Source organism: Rattus rattus, chromosome 18, assembly GCF_011064425.1.
Source record: "Rattus rattus isolate New Zealand chromosome 18, Rrattus_CSIRO_v1, whole genome shotgun sequence".
NCBI classification, from domain to species: Eukaryota; Metazoa; Chordata; class Mammalia; order Rodentia; family Muridae; genus Rattus; species Rattus rattus.
In genome coordinates this window covers 1,452,542-1,471,791 of record NC_046171.1, presented here as the reverse complement: position 1 = coordinate 1,471,791, position 19,250 = coordinate 1,452,542, and the positions used below count along the sequence as shown (strand labels likewise).

Sequence of the window (19,250 nt, the reverse complement as noted above, 5' to 3'; positions counted from 1 at the left end):
TTGATCCCTGAGACCTGCATGATGGAAAGAGAGAGCTGACTTGTGCAAGGTGTTCTCTGATGTCCACATGTGCTCTGTTACACACATTCCCCCCCACCCCTAGAAGTGGGGAAAAGGCTTTGGGGGATGAACTGGATAGCAGGGGACGGTGGCTGCTCTTTGGAGGTCATTCCTAGGTCCAGCTGTCGTATCCAGCAGGTGTGTGCTGGTGAAGACTGTGAGCGTGGCCTGTGCCTTCATCAGGACCATCATGAATGTGGCATGGAGGCCGCAGCCTGTAGCACCTCCCCTCACGGCCACCTCACCTGCCTCTGTTGCTCCTGGCCATCAGGTTGCACGCTATGCAGGCTGCTACTGCTGTCACAGCATAGGAAGCTGTGACCACCGCCTTGCTGCTTGTCTGCTTCCTGTGGAAAGGGTCTTTTCCTGATCACCACAGCTCCTGGCTGGTCTTGCTCACTGTCCTAACCTCAGGCCGAGTGTTAGGGTCGCCCTAGATCAGTGGGAAGGATTTTAAGAAGAAGCATGTTGGGGTTGGGGATTTAGCTCAGTGGTAGAGCGCTTGCTTAGCAAGCGCAAGGCCCTGGGTTCAGTCCCCAGCTCTGAAAAAAAGAAAAGAAAAAAAAAAAAAAAAGAAGAAGCATGGTGATCAGCTAGGTGTGGTGGTGCACGCCTTTAATCCCAGTACTCCAGAGGCAGAGGCAGGCTCACCTCTGTGAGTTCAGCGTGAGCCTGGTCCTCATAGTGAGAGTCCAGCAGCAGCCAGACCGTGTCTCAAAACAACAATCATACAAACAAACACAGTAAACAAAGTAATCAATGTCGATGACAGCTGCCCTGTGCTAAGGCCCTGCTGTGCCTAAGCTGGGCCTCAGTGACACAATGTAGACCCTTGGGAAGCACCTGAAGGTTGATAGCTTTATTCTTTCTCCATGAGTGGTCACACCCAGAGGTCAGACAAGCTTGGCAGGCACAGGGACGGATGGACGCAGGCAGTGCTGGCCAGCTCTCCATCACCGTGACAGATGCCTGTGAAAACCAAACGCAGACTGTCTGTGGTCACTCTGCTCACCAGCAGTTGGCTTCATTGCTTTGGGACTGAGGCAAGACAGAAACATGGCTGTTGGGGAATACAGTGAAAGAGCGTGCTCACTTTATAGCATCCAGGATGCAGAGAGGAAGAATGATACGTAAACAGATAGACCCTTCAGAAGACACATCTCCAGAGAGAACTTCCTCCAGTCTTTCCCATGAACAGTCACTGGAGCCCACTGCTGAAGTGGGCACCGTTGTGATGTGAGCCTGCAGTGGCGTTTTAGTAGCACAACACAGGTCATTGGTCTTGATGCAACTCACAGACAGATCTGCCTCCAGCCACCAAACAGCCTATTTAACACTTTTGATGGAAAATGTAGTTTTCTGTCTGCATCCATTGTGATCCAGTCAAACTAGAAGTAATTGAGTGTTGCACTAAAACAGCGGTGTGCCGTAATTATCAGAACGCATGCTCACTCTAAGGTGGACTTAACGTGAGACGCGTGTGTCCTATAGTGGGGTCTCTACTGTGGCCGTGAGGACTGGAAAGAGAGGGTCTCACTTTGCTGCCTGTACCAATGGTCTGTCCTCCTCATTTCAGTTGTGGACAACAGCAGCAACTGGGCTGTCTGTGGGAAGAGCTGTGGTGTCATCGCCATGCCTTTGGCTGCCCAGGCTACTCACAGAGTCCACATGGAAGTGATGCCTCTGTTTGCTGGTTACCTCCCCTTGCCTGATGTTCGACTGTTCAAGTACCTTCCCCACCACTCTGCTCACGCCTCTCAACTGGACGCCGGTAAGGAGTTTACACAGGGCAAACCCGTCTTACATAAAGTGGGTCATATCCTGATAAGTCATCCCATGTTGAAAGTACCGGAAGTCAGTTCACTCACTGCGATAGCCTTGGCGTCTCACTTATGCAGAATTGTTAGCACAGAGCGTGGTTTAAATGGACAGCCCTAGAGTGGTTTAAAACAAAGCACAGAATCCCCAAACTCTGGCTTGCACAGTGCACTTCGTGCTGGCCTGCTGCCTCCCCAGCCGTCCGGGGAAGGCTGACTGGGGACTGCAGTTTCTGCTACTACCTGGCATCCTGAGAGGACCAAACCACACTGCCAGTTCAGAGTATGGTGTCTCCTGAACATCACAAGAAAGTTGTGGCAGAGCCCTCTTGAAAATCGATGGTAAATTCTGTGTTTGAATAGGCTGTAGCTTCCTGTGACAGATTAAAAAGTTAACACATATTTTCATGGCCAGTAGAATTTAACACCCAAATCCCAGTTTGTCCTAGTTTTTTAAAAAAAAAAAACTACAGGAATAACAGCATGACACTTGCTTGGCTCTTCTGCATCCACATGACAGCCCAGGTTGGCTCGCCCCCTCCCCAGGCCCACTCTGGTGGCTCTGTCTGACCTCCTGTGTGTCCCACAGACAGCTGGATAGAAAATGACAGCCTGTCAGTGGACAAGCACCTAGACGACCAGCTGGACTGCAGCAGCTTGCGGAGCAGAGGCAGCGCACACTCCACTTCCAGCGGCGAGCACAAAGGCTTGCCGATGCCCCGGCTCCAGGCACTGCCCGCTGGCCAGGTCTTCAACTCCAGCACTGGCATGCAGATCCTGGTCATTCCCAGTCAAGACGACCACGTCCTGGAAGTCAGTGTCACCTGACTGTGCCATGAGCCAGCAAAGCCACAGAGTGGCCGTGAGTGCACGTTAGGGACTGTGGCTGGATTGTGGTCTGTGGTAACACACTAGCTCTAACCAGACTCTGGCAGTCCTGCCTAGCTACAGACACAGCAGAGAATAGTGTCCTTCAGCTGCTCAGTGGAGTAGAGCGTCACCTCATGTTGTCTATGACACAGGATTTGTTTTCATTTTTTATCCCTGACCCTGTGCCCCCTGCTGGTATCCCCAACTCATCAGACCCTCTCAAGGGGGTCTGGTCTCCGTTCACAGCTCTCTCCTGGTGGCTCTCCGTACACCCCCATTGTTTCTTTAAGGTGGATCTTCAGCAGACTGCAGTCCTCTTATGGCACTGTGTGCCCTTCTCACACGGCCCAGTCCCTGGGCAACCCGTGGGCCTCCCAGGATGAAACACTGTCCTCCACCCCAGAGCCCCTGGTTACGGTTTTATAGTAACAGCTTTGGGGCCGTGGGGTGGGGTGGGAGGGAACATAACCCCTTCTGTGCCTTGGGATGCCCAGCAGATCACAAGGTCCATCTGTAGAAGCCACGTGGAAGGTCCTGCAGACACGACCAGAGCGGAGGGAAGTGTGGTATGGAGACGGCTTAGGCTAAAGGTCCTGGACCCCTGACTCCCTCTAATGTTGATTGAATAGCATATGCACTTGGAATTAAATCTCTATTTATTATAATTGTTGGATGTGGGAGAGAATGTGTTCTCGCCCTCTAAAGTCTGCTTGTGTTGTAGCTGCATAATCGACATCTTTGCACCTTAAGTCTCGGAACTGAAGATGTTCTGTCTGCAGTGAAGATGACAAGGGCCTCTCTTGTGCTCGGCTCAGGGCCTGGAGGACCTCAGCTGGGCCACTGGGTTGCAGTCATACCGCACCGACGGGTTCATTTACTTTTGGTTGTAAATTTGATTGTACATATTGTTGATTTATTATTTTTAAGAGTACAGACTAACTGATGTAATGTTTGTGTATAAGTTGCACCAAAAATCAAGGACAAAATAAATGTGTGTTTGTTTTTACTGGCGTGGAAGTCCTAGCTTGTAAATACATGCTGTATGTATTAAATGTGTTCAGTCCTCCAAAGTGATGTATTTTTGTACATAGGAGTCAGAGTGCTCTGGGCTCATTGGCATGGCTTACATGAGGGGGACCTGAGAGGGGGAGCTGGAAGAGCAAGGAGCCCTCTTCAGTCGTGGCCAGGGACCAAGCTTGGGCTCAGGGAGTCAGGGACACAGGTAGATCCAGGAGAACCAAGCCAACACTTTCAGTATTCAGTGTATTTGCTTTTAACTCAGTAAATAAAGGATGGTGTGACACTCCCCGCCCCCTGCGCCCACACACACACACCGCTAACACACCACCATCAAATCTTTTTCATTTGCAAGAGTTGGAGGAATGCATAAAGAAAATAAACATTTAAAACCTTTAGGAAACTTACTTTATGTGCAGTTTAAACTGGGTGAGCAAGGTGTGCAAATTAGAACTTCATGCTTCCTGAATGTTTACAGCCCTCTGGACTCTGTCTGTGGCAAACCTTGACAGTTGCCCTGACACTTGTCAACCCATGTGTGAGGAAGTCTTTGAGACTCTTCCTGTCAGAGAAGCGTCCACCTAGCACTGTTTCCTCCCACCTCCCTGCGTAATGTGCTGCCCAGTCAGAGTGGAGTCTCGGTCTGAGTTAACCACCCACCCCATTTTCATTGGTCTGAATTCTCTGGAGTTTCCTAATTATATATATTTAGAATAAAACAAAGGGGTAATCTAAAATGTTGGTGGTAGTTCTGTTATCTCAGTATAGGATAAAATCAAATCTGTTAAGGGATTTTTTTTTTTCCTCCTCTAGCTACCCAAAAACTACATGTGTTTGTTTTCAAGACCGGAGATGGGGCACCAAGTCATCCTTGTTTCTTCTGTTTGTAGAGGAGCTAAGAGACGGTCACTGGATTGTGTTGTACGGGTATTGGTTTGGTGAGGATGAAGCAGGTGTTAGACATGGTGAAGCCAGACAGGGAGTGTGTCTTGGAAGCAAGTACACTGATGTTTACAGACAGTTGGCACCACGTGTAGATGCCGCAGGAAGAAAGGCTGTTACAATTGTTGTGAATTTCACAGGGTCTCCTGTGATTGGAAGAATTGTAACTTCTGTTTGTAACATGGGAATTGTATTTGATGACTCCTGCCTTACAGCCCCTTTGTGCAGCCTGGAGTGGGTGCCTGTGTCAGATAAAGAGTAGAAATCCTAGAAAAGCCTCTCTTGGTTTTTGTTTGTTTGTTTGTTTTTTCTTTTTCTTTAGCATTTAAAACAAGGTGAAATTTTAAAATCAAACATGCCAGATTTTATCTAAAAATGCAATGTTATGCCACTTTTTATGAAAGAACTGACCAGTGTGTTTCCTTTAAACCATGACGCTTAAAATAAGCCGCACATGACTTTAAATTTTTATTTCTCACGAAGACACCCTTTCTCTGGCAGAGAGCGGGCAGCCGTTCTTTGGAACTGGGTCTAGGAGTGCCACCTTGACACTGCAGGCGTTGTTTCCATTTTCACAGTATTCTGTAACATAATGTCAGAGTAAAACCACTGTACTAAGATTGTTTAAAGTGTAAGCATTAAAATTCTAAAAATACACATTTTAAGAAGAAACTCCGTTTGAACTTGGGTTTTTTTGTTTTTGCACGGTTACAAGCGAGTGTGTGGTGATTTGCTTGATTTCCCAGCTCCTGACCAAGATCCCGCAATCATTACACAAGGAGACCTAAAGCTTAGCTCTACTCACCACGGTCCTAGCAGTCCCTGAGCCAGCTCACCGCTGCTCAGTTCGCACGGGGAGTGGGCGGGACTTCCTGGGACACTAGGGTTGCGGTCCCGCCCCCGGAAGTACGCATTTTGAGCGCCGGAGATAGTTCGTATTCCGGAAGTGGCTGGAGCAGGGTTCCACACGTGTGGCTCCGGGATGAAATTCGCTTATCGGGTGAGCCGCGGGTCAGGCAGGGGCAGCGGGAGGGCGATCGAAGGTTCCGAGGACGCGGAAGAGACCGAGGTCTTTGGCATCTCGGCTGCCCACGGAAAGCACTGGTGGGTCGGCCCATCGCAAGCTGTCGCTCCCGGTTCACACTGAAGCCCCCGTTCCCACCAAACAGGGTCTCGGGCTGTACCTAGCCCTGTCCATACTCAGGTCAGACAACACAGCAGTGGCTGCAGAAAGGCTCTTAACAACACACCTCAAGCAACATCCAGCTCCCTACAGGGCCGACAGTCTTTGGAACAATCTCGACAGTTAGCCTCGAGCTGATCACACCTCTTAGAAGCCAAGCTCTGCCTGGTGTTATCTCTTGCATGGCTGTCCTCCTACAGCCCAAACTGACTCCCGCCTTAGGTTTTAGCCCAGGCAATCCCTGTAAGCAGCTACCTTACTGCACTACTGGGCTTTGCAATGTTTAGACATCAGTCCAGGTGCTTATGTGCCATTTCTATGTGGACATAGAACACAAGGCTCGGGCCTCTACACCGAGCTGTGTCTGTTGGATGGCGATGCTTGTGTTTGATAACGGAATGGATGCACCAGGGCACTGATGCATAGCACGGTGGGTGGTAAGCATCTCCTGGAGCCCGTTCACTGAGGTAACTTCCTTTAGAATAGGGATCCTATGCCCTTCTGTGCCTGGAAAATGCTTCCTGTCTTGGGAGTATCATACCCTTAGAGGAAACCCAATTCCAGGATGCCTCCCATCACCATCTCAGAGAGTTGACACTGTGTTCTCTGTGTTAAGACTGATTCATTTCCTTTGCAGTTCTCCAATTTGCTGGGTACAGTTTATCGGTGTGGAAACCTAAATTTCTCACGTGATGGAAATTCTGTTATCAGCCCTGTGGGAAACAGAGTCACTGTGTTTGACCTTAAGAAGTAAGTATGGAGAGACAATGCCAGCAGGGACAGTAGCCTTCATGTGAAGGCTAGCCGTCCTCTTTGTGGCTTGCAGGGCTTCTGGATTTAGGAGGTCACGGGGTCATGGTAGGGTTGCCTGCTGGGATCTTCATCTTTCATTCTAGTATCTAGGACACCGACATTACCCTTAAAGGGAAAGGAAAAGTCATGTGCCTTTTGGCCATTGGCTAGCAAGGGACCCTACCTCTTCTGTGGAGGTGGTGGCGGGCAGGAGGGTTATCTCAAGAGATAAGCACTTACTACTGAGAGGAAGCCTCTGAGGGCCCTGGGCAGGCTGCCTTGAATCTTGGCTCAACGGCTCTGATGGTTCTCACCTTCCCTGCTAAGATGGTCAGATCTAGAATGGGCAACTTGGCAGCTGGAGGTCAGTCGGGCTTAGCTTCGTTTGTCCCAACAAATGTGCCACCGTTCTTTTTCTGTCTGACTGGGAGTCAGACAGACTCTGCCTGTCTGTCTGACAGTCTCTGCCTGGACTGTCCGAGCGGCTGTAGACTGACCCTCTCTAGCCTGGGCAAGACCCTCCAGTTTTTCTGGCCACTGTGTTCCCGTTAGCTTCAGTTAACCGACCAGTCCCGGGCCTCCGTTTCCACTCTGTAGGCTGGGGCCAGCAGTGCAACCTATTCTGCCTGCTGTTGATGGATTACAGGGTCCAGTCAGGTCTTCTGTGTTGCTCTCTTTAAATAACATCTCGGGGACTTGGGATTAGAGAGAACCTGTTTGTTAAAGATGACTCTGAACAAACTAATGGACTCTGATCTCATTACAACACCTGTGATGTGCCTCCAGCTTGGTCAAACCCTGCTTCCCCCTTCTATCCACTTTTCAATTTAAGAACATACAGCTTTTACAAGTGTGCTACCCTTGACTCTAAAAGGCCAATGCCAAGATGACCCAGGAGAGCAAGGAACAAGCTGTAGCCCAAGGGGACCCTACAGCAGGAGAACCAGCTGCTAGTCTGTCTCTGGCGCTGTCCTCCTTGGTCCGAGTACCCGAGTCCAACTGTGCACTGGGGTCTTTGTGTTTCTCAGCAACAGATCAGACACATTGCCTCTGGCCACCAAGTACAACATCAAGTGCGTGGGGCTGTCCCCAGATGGTCGCCTGGCAATCATCGTCGACGAAGGTAATGGATGTTGGTGTGGTCAGGCACTGGGGCGGCCCTGCATCTTCTGGGCTGTGTAACAAGGGCATCACCTCGAGTCAGGGTCAACCTCATAGCATGGGTCCAGGCAGTCCGTGTCCCAGGTGGACAGGCACGCTGCATCTGGGGTTGGGTGGCCACCGTCTCACTCTCTCGCAGGAGGCGCCGCTCTGCTAGTCAGCTTGGTGTGCAGGTCCGTGCTCCACCACTTCCACTTCAAGGGTTCCGTGCACAGCGTCTCCTTCTCCCCCGATGGCAGGTAAGAGCATCTGTCTCCCTTCTGTCTGGGTGCTGCCGTGGGTGCCTCTCCCTGAAGGATACAGGGCACTGGTGTTGGACCAGCTATTTGTTGGTCTCCAGTACCACATGTGACCCCGTTTCTCCTGCAGAAAATTTGTCGTCACGAAGGGCAACATTGCCCAGATGTACCATGCTCCCGGAAAGAAGCGAGAATTCAATGCCTTTGTTCTGGACAAAACCTATTTTGGGCCCTACGATGAGACCACGTGCATCGACTGGACAGATGACTCCAAGTGAGACTGGGGGTATGGGGGTAGGGAGGGAGGGCACCTTAGGCCATCTGTCCCCAGAGAATGCGGTCTCCTTCCCATAAGTTGTGGCTGCGTTTTAAAATACACTATGAGCCCGTCTTGTGGTTTGGTCCAGCCTCTAATAGCAGGACTGAACTCTGCTCTAAGTGAGGTCTGTAGTGTTCTTCCTTCTCCCGTTTACCCCTGGAAACTTCCTCATGGGATGCAGGTATCCATAGAAATAAGTTCCCATTCAGGGGCACGTAAGCCAGCTTTGCTGTCCGGGAGCTGCTGGTGAGGTCCGACTTCTGCCTTGTACACTATCTAACTGTCCTTCTCTTGAAGGCATCCGCTTGTTTCTGGCTTGCCTTGTCTCCTGGGGAGAGGTCGGTGGTAGTCACGACATCTTCCTTGTTCCTGCACCCTGGCCAGGCCTCCAGCAAGCACAGAGCCAAAGCCACATTGTCAGTGCCCTGCCATAGCATGCTACCTTTGCAGCAACAAGCCCATCCCATTCACCTGACAGTGTGGTTAAGAGGATCTCAGGTTGCATCCAGGGTGGGGCAGAATACCAACAGCCATACCCAGAGAGACCCACGAGCATAGGCTTGAGTTGTCCTCTAAGTCCCTTATGGGGCATCAGTGGTCTCTCAGAGGGAAGCCATGAGTGGCCACAAGGGTAGCAGCACCGTTGTGAGCCCCGACGCCATCTCTGTTCCAGGTGCTTTGTGGTCGGAAGCAAAGACATGTCCACCTGGGTGTTTGGAGCTGAGCGCTGGGACAACCTTATCTACTATGCACTGAGTGGACACAAAGACGCCATTGTGGCCTGCTTCTTTGAGTCCAACAGCCTAGATGTACGTCCCTTACCTACACTTCCTAGCCTGGCAATCTGAGCCTTCGTAAGGCTACCTCTAGGGGATCTCTCTAGCCCTGGCCACTGCCATGTGTGACCCCGACCCATCCTGGGGGGCGGGGGCTGGGGCTGGGGCTGGGGCTGGGGCTGGGGCTGGTGGAGTCGGAATCCAAACACTGAGCCTGAGGGGCACCTGATACAAGGGCCTGGGCATCGGGAGAGCGGCCTGTTTCCAGCTCAGCTGCTTCCTTTGCAGCTGTACTCGCTCAGCCAAGATGGAGCCCTGTGTGTGTGGCAGTGTGACACACCCCCTGAGGGCCTGCGGCTTAAGGCGCCTAGGGGCTGGAAGGCAGACATACTTCAGAGGGAGAAGGAAGAAGAGGAGGAGGACGAAGAAGAGGAAGGGAATCGAGAAACCACCATCCGAGGGAAGGCCGTGCCAGCCGAGCAGGAGAGGGTCGGGAAAGTGAAATACTCACGGCTGGCCAAGTAGGTCTTCCGGCTTTACTGTTCTCTTTACTTATTTGGTGCTGGCCGTGTGCCCGGCTCTGGCCTTGGCCCTGGGGACATGTCACCCACCCAGTTTCCATTGGAGAGGTGGGGGGGGGGACTTGTGGGGTGGCATTGGCAGTGTGGTGGGGCTCTGGGCAAAGGAAGAGTGCCCACGGGTCTGTTTTGAAGTCACCTGACTTTAGATGGGAGCCACTGTCTGGGGTAGAGAAGAACAGGACCTGGCGGGTGGCCATCATGGCCTCTGAACCGGAAGATAACAGAGTGGGGGATGGGAAGAACTACTCTTCCTTGTCAAGCAGTGATGAAGGAGAAGGTCTGGATGGACCCGAGGTCTCAGGGTATCCTAGATAGGATCAGTACATAGACCAGGGTAGGGCACACTTGGCCCCATCAGGGCAGCACCGACCAGGGTTGTGGACAGGTGCCAGTGTAGAAGGAAGGTGTCTATCTGTGAGTGGTCAGGAAAGGATTGGGGTGGAACCTGCAAAAAACACTCAGGAAACAGGTCTGGGTCACCTCACAGCCATACAGGAGAGCTGTGTGCTGTGCGGAGACCTCTTTTGCCCTGGTAAAGGTGCTTCCCAGTCACCTTCACATAGACAGCACCCCCTGGAGAAGCGGGCATGTAGAAGGAAGTGGGCTAGCAGCTGCCTGGAGCACAGGCCACACCTAGCTCTCCATGTGCCCCTGTCCCGAGCCTCAGGTGAGGGGGAAGATTCAGACCCACCCTGAGCCCCATCCTCTATCCTCCCTGTGCTCTGCCTGTCAATCCAGGTACTTCTTGAACAAAGAAGGAGACTTTAACAACCTGACAGCCGCCGCTTATCATAAGAAGACCCATCTCTTGGTCACGGGTTTTGCTTCTGGAATCTTCCATCTGCATGAGCTCCCGGAGTTCAACCTCATCCACTCCCTGAGGTGAATGGGGCTCACTGGAATGCTTCTGGGCATACACAATAAGGTCCCTGGGTGAATGGGCCTGCAGGACAGCTTCCTACCAACCACTGCGCCCTACACATGAGCCACAGACGCCAGGCTCGGTGTGAGGGGTCGGGGTCCACTTTCAGTCCTGGTCTCTCCATTCCGTTCTTCATCTCAGGAGCACAGAGAGTATTAAAGTGCTTGTTCCTCCGGTGACTGCTGGCTGGCCCCAGGGAGCAGGCCTGGGCTGTGACAGGAGGGGAGAGGGGTGCGGAAGTGGGCAAAATGGCCGCTCCTGTTCACCCTGCCCTCACAATGCTCTTGTCTGCCCAGCATCTCTGATCAGAGGGTCGCTTCGGTTGCGATCAACAGCTCTGGGGACTGGATCGCCTTTGGCTGCTCAGGTTGGTCTCCCTGCCCTGCTTTAGAAGGGAAGCATCTGCCCAGAAGCTGACCTCAAGTCAAGTCTTGGGGCAGAGAGCCCAGTGAAGCCAGACTGCACCTTGCGGGGCCCCAGAGTGCCTTGTGTAGTAGAAGAAGCCTGCTCCCCTGGGGAGAGGAGCTTCCCACAGCTCATTGAGCAGAAGTGTAGGCTCTAGGTGTGAACGGCAGGAGAGTCAGTGAAGGCTACAGACGGGCGACCTTCTGAGGCCCACACTCATACTTAAATTCTAGTCTTCGGGGGTTGGGGATTTAGCTCAGTGGTAGAGCGCTTACCTAGCAAGCGCAAGGCCCAGGGTTCGGTCCCCAGGTCTGAAAAAAAAGAAAAGAAAAAAAAATTCTAGTCTTCGGTGGCCCTTTCATTTTGGCCTGCAGAGGTGGCCACATCCCTGTCTAGTAGTCCTGGACCTATCCAGTCCAGTCAACTGCAGGGCTGCAGATGGTGTCAGTCTCAAGCGTGAGGGGTGGGGTCCACTTTCTCTCTTTGGTCTTTTCGTTCCCGTGCCTTGGGCTGCCGTAGGCCTGTGTTCTTAGTGAGTGTTCAAGGTGAGTCCAGCCCTGGCTGATGGCGTTGCGGGAGTAGTTGGGAGACCCTGTCCCGTGCCATGTGCAGAGGCCGGGGGTGAGGTGTCCAGACAGTAACGGCAGCTTTCCTGTGCCCATAGGCTTGGGCCAGCTGCTGGTGTGGGAGTGGCAGAGTGAATCCTACGTGCTCAAACAACAAGGCCACTTCAACAGCATGGTGGCCCTGGCCTACTCCCCTGACGGGCAGTACATTGTCACCGGTGGGGACGATGGCAAGGTGGGCACTGGGCTTCATCGGGCTGAGCTGTGGGTAGGCTGGGTGGGTGGTGGAAGTTTGGCCTCCATTTCTCAGGCTAACAGCCTCAGTGGGGCGCATTTCATGGACTTTGGGTGGACAGGGTCCAAGTGTTCCTGTTTCTAACTCTCGTGAGACTTCCAGTACCAGCCAACATGTGAAGTGGTAGGCACTTGCTGGGCCTGGATCAGGCCACGTTCACCCTTGTTAGAGCTCTCACTGCCACCCTCAGTCTCCACCCAGAGGTGTGGGAGCCGTGGGGTACAAGTGGCCTCTCCTGGTATAGCCACTATGCCTGTGAGGCTGCATGGTCAGGGTCTAGGTGCTGTGGTCATGGCTTCCGTGTGCTCCCTCTCTAGGTCAAGGTGTGGAACACCCTCAGTGGCTTCTGCTTTGTCACTCTCACGGAACACTCCAGTGGGGTCACTGGAGTGACATTCACTGCCACAGGCCATGTCATCATCACCTCCTCCTTGGATGGCACCGTGAGAGCCTACGATCTTCACAGGTGAGTCCTGCCTCCAAGCACTTTGTGGACAAAGCATTCAAGAGGGGCAGGGGTGTGTGTGTTGACTTCTGCCTTGACCTTGTTCCTGTTCAGGTACCGGAATTTCCGCACCTTCACGTCTCCACGGCCCACACAGTTCTCTTGTGTGGCCGTCGACTCAAGCGGGGAAATCGTCTCTGCAGGGGCGCAGGACTCCTTTGAGATCTTTGTGTGGTCCATGCAGACAGGCAGGCTCCTTGATGTAAGAGCAATCTGGTCCCCTAGTCCACGACGTACTTAGAACGCTTGGGGACAGGTGGGCAAGGCTGTCCCTGCTTGAATCCTTGGCATCCTTGGGGTCCTACTTGGATACCCTAAAAAGCCAATGCAGTGGCTGGGGCTCGGGGACCTGGGCACAGAGCCAAGCACAGAACTCCACGTATTGAGCAGTGGCAGTTAATGGAGGGTTCGGCCTGGCCTTCCCACACTCCTCCTCACAGCTGAGCTAGTGCCGGGGCCCCTCCCACATCTGTCTCTGATCCTCGTCTCTAGGTTCTCTCTGGCCATGAGGGGCCCATCAGTGGTCTTTGCTTTAACCCCATGAAGTCCGTCCTGGCTAGTGCCTCTTGGGACAAGACAGTGCGCCTGTGGGACATGTTCGACAGTTGGAGAACCAAGGAGACCTTGAGTCTGACCTCTGACGGTGAGCTGCGGCTGGGTCTGCAGACGGACCGGGGCCAGAGCCGTTTTCCTCCTGCTACCATCCAGACTGATGTTCTCTAGTGAGCCGCCTCCTCCTTGGTCCTAGTTGGGTTTCTGATGTGAGCTCAGTGGGTGCTGAGAACGATGCTAGACCCCCACACCCAGCAGCTTGGCAGCCCCCAGGGTTGGAGGTATGACGAGAGAAGCTGGCCATTGAGTCCACTGTCCAGCTGCGTCAGGCTGAGTCCTGGGGCTTTCGTCATGCTCCCTGTTGCTCTCCAGAGCAGCCTTCAAGCTAAACCACTGAGTCCCTGGGAGTGCCTGGAGCAGACTGAGCTATAGGGCGGTCTGTGTGACTGTCTTGTCACCTGCAGGACCAGCACACTGCAGCCCTAAGGCTGTCACCCTGTGCTGCCTTGGGAGCTCTTGTGTCTGAGGGACACCAAGCCCCCATCAGCAAGCTGGGCAGTGGTGTGGGTGTCCCCAGCTGGCGTGTACAACAGTGTTGCTTCCAGGCAGCTCTCGAATTCCCCATGCACCTTGGGGTCCCCGGCCTCCTGGGCCTGATGTTGCTCTCTCTCTCTAGTCCTAGCTGTGACTTTCCGGCCTGATGGTGCAGAGCTGGCTGTGGCTACTCTGAATTCACATATCACTTTCTGGGATCCAGAGAATGCTGTACAGGTGGGCTCCATCGAGGGCAGGCATGACCTGAAGACAGGCAGGAAAGAGCTGGACAAGATCACAGCTAAACACTCGGCCAAGGGCAAGTGAGTGCCAGCTCTTTCAGCAGGGGCAGCGGGGGGTGGGGGGGGAGGAGGGCAGCTAGCACAGGGCACAGAGGGAGGGAGGTGGGGCCTCTGGTGTGTGGCGGGTTCCATTTTCTGCCCTCTTGGACCCACCCGGAACCATGTGGTTCTGGACTGATTCTGGGGTGTCCCGGGTGGGCTCCCTCAGGAGGGTACCATCTAAGAAAGGAAAGGGGTGGTGGGTGGGTGCCATCTTTGAGGGTCGCAGGTGTACCTGTTGCTGAGGTTGGCCAGGGAACCTTGAGCCACCCTAGTGTGATAAGTATTTGCCTCCTGGGGTGTCACTGGGGTGTCACTGGGGTGTCACTGTGGAGCAGTCCCTACCTTCTCCGGTTGTCAAAGTGATTGGTGCTTGAGAGGCTGTCTCTTCGCCTAGGGCCTTCACCACCGTGTGTTACTCTGCGGACGGCCAGAACATCCTGGCGGGAGGCATGTCCAAGTTCGTCTGCCTTTACCACGTCCGGGAACAGATCCTGGTGAAGAGGTTTGAGCTCTCCTGCAACTTCTCTCTGGATGCCATGGAAGTGAGTAGTGGCATGGGCCATTTGGAAGGTGTTTTGGCTCCATGGGCCTTGGGTGATCCAGAATGCTGACACACGGGTGGTGGCTATGCTGGCCTGACCGCCCAGAAAAGCCCGCACGCCCAGGGTCTGGCATCCTCTCTGTCTTTGGGCCTGGTACTGCCCGGTTAGGTAGCTGGAGGACAGGAGTATTCAGTGTAAACTGGCAGGTATGCGGGCTCCTTCAGAGCAGAGAGCAAAGGCAGATCGTGGCCAGGCACAATCCCAGTGTCACAGGGCTGTGTCCTTAGTATCCCTTGGGTATCTGTCCCTATTTACCACAGTCTGTGGCCTAAGCCCTCCTCACACTCAGTTTGCTCAGGAATGTGGGTGGGGCCTCTTGAGTAGGCCTATAGCTGCCTGCAGCTGTCGTGTGTGTGAGTGTGTGTGTGTGTGTGTATGTGTGTGTGTGTGTCTGTGTCTCTGTGTGTGTGTATGTGTGTCTGTGTGTGTCTGTGTGTGTGTATGTGTGTCTGTGTGTGTCTGTGTGTGTGTATGTGTGTCTGTGTCTGTGTGTGTGTCTGTGTGTGTGTGTCTCTGTGTGTGTGTGTCTGTCTGTCTGTGTGTGTGTGTGTCTGTGTCTGTCTGTGTCTGTCTGCGTGTGTGTGGGTGTGTGTCTGTGTGTGTGTGTGTGTGTGTGTGTGTGTGTGTGTGTGTGTGTGTGTGTGTGTTACAAGGGCATCTCTGTCAGAGACAGCTCCATGCCCCACATTACCAGTATACATCCTTGGGTCTTCCCCCTCCCCACGAGTTCAGGCTGTGAAGGAAGCGTCTGTGGGTTGGGCCTATGTGTCAGGTCCTTGTGAAGGCACAGTTGGTGACATGGTAATATGGGCTTCTATTGTCCTAGGAATTCCTGAACCGGAGAAAGATGACGGAGTTTGGCAACCTGGCACTCATCGACCAAGATGCCGGGGAAGAGAACGGGGTAGCGATTCCATTGCCAGGTGTAAGGAAAGGTGAGCAGAAGCCCCCTGCCCTGTCCCCTACCCACTTTCTTGGTGGCACTGCTGCTCCCTCCATGGGACTGCAATGAGGGTTCTGCCTGTTTCCACACTGGGACATTTCTCTGGAACATGGAATGCCCAGGCTGTATTAGACGGGCGTGTGCTCCACAGGAACAATGCTAGGGGCCACCCAGGACCCAGGCCGACCACCCCAGTAACTGTGAGTCAGAAAGCTGGAGTTCCTTTATGCAGGCTTTCCCTGGACCAGTCAGACCCCCCTAGGCTGAGCAGAGACAAGCTGTCTGCTGGCCAGCGGATGCGCTCGGGAGCTCATGTCCTCAAACCTGGGTCCCGATGCCCTGCTCCACGAGGCCACAACACTTGCCACAGAGGTCTTGGGGCTGCTGGGCTTTGGGAATACTGCTTCCCTCCTCCAACGCTGTTCTTTGTAGGGCCCTGTGACCACCCTTGGGCAGCACAGTGGACCTGAGGGCGGGCCTCGGTGTGCACAGTCAAGTAAGGACAGTTGTTTCTCCTCTCCAGGTGACATGAGCTCCAGACACTTCAAACCTGAAATCAGGGTGACTTCTCTGCGCTTCTCTCCCACTGGTGAGTCCAGGTAACCCTTAGCACAGGCCAATTCCAATAGGCGTCAGAGCCTTTGTTCCCAAGGGCAAGGACAGTGTCAACCTGCTGACAACCTCTGGGCATTGCTGTCTGGTGAAAAGGAAGTGACTGGCACATGTGCGTTCTGGTTCTTGGGGTGTACAGTGTGAAACTCCATCCCTACCGCCACAGTAGGAACCTGGACCCTGCTCTTGGAGGAGGTGACAGTCCAGGTACCCTTCCTAGGAGGCAGACTCTCTGCACCTCAGCTAGTGATAGTGCCTTACCCACCCTGCTTCTGTCCCTCGGCTTGTTCAAGGGTCTGCTGAGGCCTGAAACCTGCCGTGGCAGGGCAGGTATAAGGTCCTGAGCTGTGCCCTGCAGCGCTAGTGGAGGGAACAGGGTGAGGTATGTTGTCATCCTGTGTCAGACACATTTGGAGACGATCACCCCTGTGTCCCACTTCCCACTGTGGAAGGTAGACCAGCTGGCCATAGACCACAGCCTGAGGCCCAGATCGGTCCCATCTGTCCCGCCACTCAGTTCTACAGCTTAGTTTTTTCTGAGCCACTGCTCACTACGCCCCGTGTGTGGCTGTACCCTTGGTGTGGGTGGCGTGAGCAGCTGAGCACGAACTATATGGCCTTCAAGGCTGAAGGTCTGCCCTGTTCTGGGAAGCTACTGACTTCCTGGAATAGCCAGAGGAATTGGGTGTCTGGGCAGCTGCAGCCCTGGAAAAATGTCTGCCCACAGTTTACACCTTCCAAGCAGGGGATGAATGAGCTTCCCAGGTTTAAGAAAACCCCTTTGCCACTTACTCCACAGGGCGCTGCTGGGCAGCCACCAGCACAGAGGGGCTCCTCATCTTCTCCCTGGACGCCCAGATGCTCTTTGACCCATTCGAGCTGGACACCAGTGTGACCCCTGGACGGATCCGGGAAGCCCTTCGACAGAGGGAGTTTACCCGGGCCATCCTTATGGCCTTCCGCCTCAATGAGAAAAAACTGGCCCAGGAGGCCCTGGAGGCTGTACCACAGAATGAGAGTAAGCCAGGACCACCAGCCACACCTGGCTGCTACAGAGAAGCTCTGGACATCCCCACTCTCCCTGGCAATTTCTTTGCACACTGAGCATGGCTTTTCTTCTTCCTGCAGTTGAGGTCATCAGCGCTTCTCTGCCTGAGCTGTATGTGGTGAAAGTGCTAGAGTTCTTAGCCGCCTCCTTTGAAGAGTCTCGGCACCTGGAATTCTACCTTATATGGACACAGAAGTTACTGATGTCACATGGACAGCGACTGAAGTCCAGGTATAAAATGGCTTCCCCCTTGCTCCTCACTTGTGGACAAGTAACCCAGGCATTTGGTCCTGGCCACAGGGAAGATTCCCCTCCATGCGCCTACATCGATGGTGTCTCCTTTCCAGGGCGGGACAGTTGCTGCCTGTGGTCCAGTTCCTTCAGAAGGGCCTCCAGCGGCATCTAGATGACATTTCCAAACTGTATGTACCTCGGGGTTGGTGGGCAGGGTCAGGTAGGGTTCATGCAGTCAGTTAGCCCTGTGGTGTCTGATCGGGGGCAGAATATTCTGGAGTCAGAGATGCACGTTCTGTCTGCTGGGTGGACTGAGTCCTTCTGCCATGGGTGTGAGGATCCCCTCTGGGTGTGACTGACACTTGTTGAAGACAGCATGTAACACTTGGAACAGGCAGAGGTGGGATGGACATGCCTGAGGCATAGTGAGAGCCCTTCACCCTGGGCATGGACACAGGGTAGGACCAGGCAGCCTGGCCTGGATTCTTGTGTCACAGTCTTGGGACCAGGGAGCCTGAATTCCTAGGATCTGCACTGTGAATGTAGGCGTTTCCCTAGCGTGACAGTAATACAGAATATAACTAGTGTTCTTGGGACGGTGCTAGTTAGAATGACCCCATGTGCATCCCGTACCTCTTCCCCCTACAGCCTACTCTCAGGTAGTTTTTGGTGGTCTGTGACCCACGCGTCCCTATATCATCTGTCACTGAGCAGTTGCTATGTGTTTTCCAGCCAGGCGTATAGTACGTGTGTCTGCTGGTCTCTCCATACAGAGTCTCCAGGGGGAGGCTGGCACCTGGGCACTGCGACCCCCCCTGGCTCCCCTGATTATCTTTATAAATGCTTCTCCAAGTCTAGAGCGAGCCCTTCCTCTTCGTGCCCTTTCCCTCCTAGACTTCTGCCTGGCTGCAGGAAGACTGGTGTTGGGGGTGGCTGTGCTAAGGCATGGGTCTGCTTAGCAAGGCGCATGTGCCTAACCTTTCCCTGGCTGGTGCACCACAGCTCCCCAAGAGGTTGCTCTTGCGACTCCACCTCCTTCTCTGAGCATTGCTCCTGCTCTGGTTTTATGGCGAAGGCATTGGCATAACTACGTGAGGTTGATGAGACCGCCCTTTATAGGTAGCAGGGCACCCATAGGTGTAATGTGCAGCCGTTCCTTTCTACTGAGCCCTGCCCCATGCATGGCTCTGGGAGATCAGGTCAGAAACTTGCCCTTTGTCCTGTGAGTGTGGAGAATCGGCCCCTGGCTCTGAAGTGGCTGGGATGGAGGGGCCAGATGCTGCACTACCCCGGGGAGAGCAGGGACTGAATTGAGGAGGGGATGCGTTTTGGGAACAGCTGCATCTGATCCTGCTGGTGGCAGCAAAGCGAGATGCTGGTGCTGACCTAATGTTCTCTGTCCTCAGCTGTGACTGGAACCGCTATAACATCCAGTACGCGCTGGCGGTTTCCAAGCAGAGGGGTATGAAACGCACCCTGGAACCTGTAGACACAGAGGAGGACACAGATGCATCTGATGAGGACAGTCTGCACCTACTCAGAGCTGCAGAGGAGGAGGACGAAGAGGGGATGCTGGTGTAGAACCGCGTACGTCACAGCCTCATTGGCTGATTGGAGATGGAACCACGGTGCTCCTGGGCCCAGGAAGTGGGAGATGCCAGAGGCCAGAAGACCCTCCAGCCAGGCCTCTTCCTGTGAGACTGCTCATGCTGCCATGAGCAGGACACAATGGCACACACGCTGTGGGCCCAGAACGCTGGCGTTGTGGATGACGACCCTGCACAGACTTCCTGAGGAGTGGACAGGTTTAGAAGTGTGGGCTTGCAAACTTCCTGTCAGAGTTATTTATATTTTTATATGACATTCTACGATGAACTTAGGGTTGGAAAGTGGGCTTTTTAAAAAATATGAGGATTCGCTTCTCAACTTTG

At 53.6% G+C, this 19,250-nt stretch overlaps 2 protein-coding genes across 2 annotated transcripts in view; both read left to right on the top strand.

Moving 5' to 3' along the window:
• Positions 1-5,378, top strand: part of Trappc10 (trafficking protein particle complex 10) — a 57,017-nt gene extending 51,639 nt beyond the window's left edge. Inside the window, exons 22-23 of the mRNA XM_032888302.1 lie at positions 1,637-1,831; positions 2,467-5,378. Of these exons, the coding sequence (XP_032744193.1) occupies positions 1,637-1,831; positions 2,467-2,705 (434 nt within the window). The 3' untranslated portion in view covers positions 2,706-5,378. The remainder of the gene's footprint in view (positions 1-1,636; positions 1,832-2,466) is intronic.
• A 257-nt stretch (positions 5,379-5,635) lies between these two features.
• On the top strand, positions 5,636-19,250 carry Pwp2 (PWP2 small subunit processome component). Its single transcript, XM_032888722.1, has 21 exons — positions 5,636-5,706; positions 6,527-6,639; positions 7,710-7,804; positions 7,982-8,081; positions 8,212-8,355; positions 9,074-9,209; positions 9,465-9,697; positions 10,496-10,639; positions 10,976-11,046; positions 11,749-11,885; positions 12,263-12,411; positions 12,505-12,652; positions 12,943-13,093; positions 13,679-13,859; positions 14,275-14,422; positions 15,309-15,417; positions 15,949-16,014; positions 16,837-17,055; positions 17,166-17,316; positions 17,433-17,507; positions 18,726-19,250. Exons 1-21 carry the CDS (start codon positions 5,689-5,691, stop codon positions 18,898-18,900), a joined length of 2,763 nt encoding a protein of 920 aa, XP_032744613.1. The 5' UTR covers positions 5,636-5,688; the 3' UTR covers positions 18,901-19,250.

What these genes read in the sequence shown, in the direction of transcription:
- Pwp2 (XM_032888722.1), top strand. An exon ending in GGCAATCATCGTCGACGAAG is followed by an intron (nt 7,805 to 7,981) that starts GTAATGGATGTT and finishes ACTCTCTCGCAG; the next exon opens with GAGGCGCCGCTCTGCTAGTC. An exon ending in AAACACTCGGCCAAGGGCAA is followed by an intron (nt 13,860 to 14,274) that starts GTGAGTGCCAGC and finishes CTCTTCGCCTAG; the next exon opens with GGCCTTCACCACCGTGTGTT.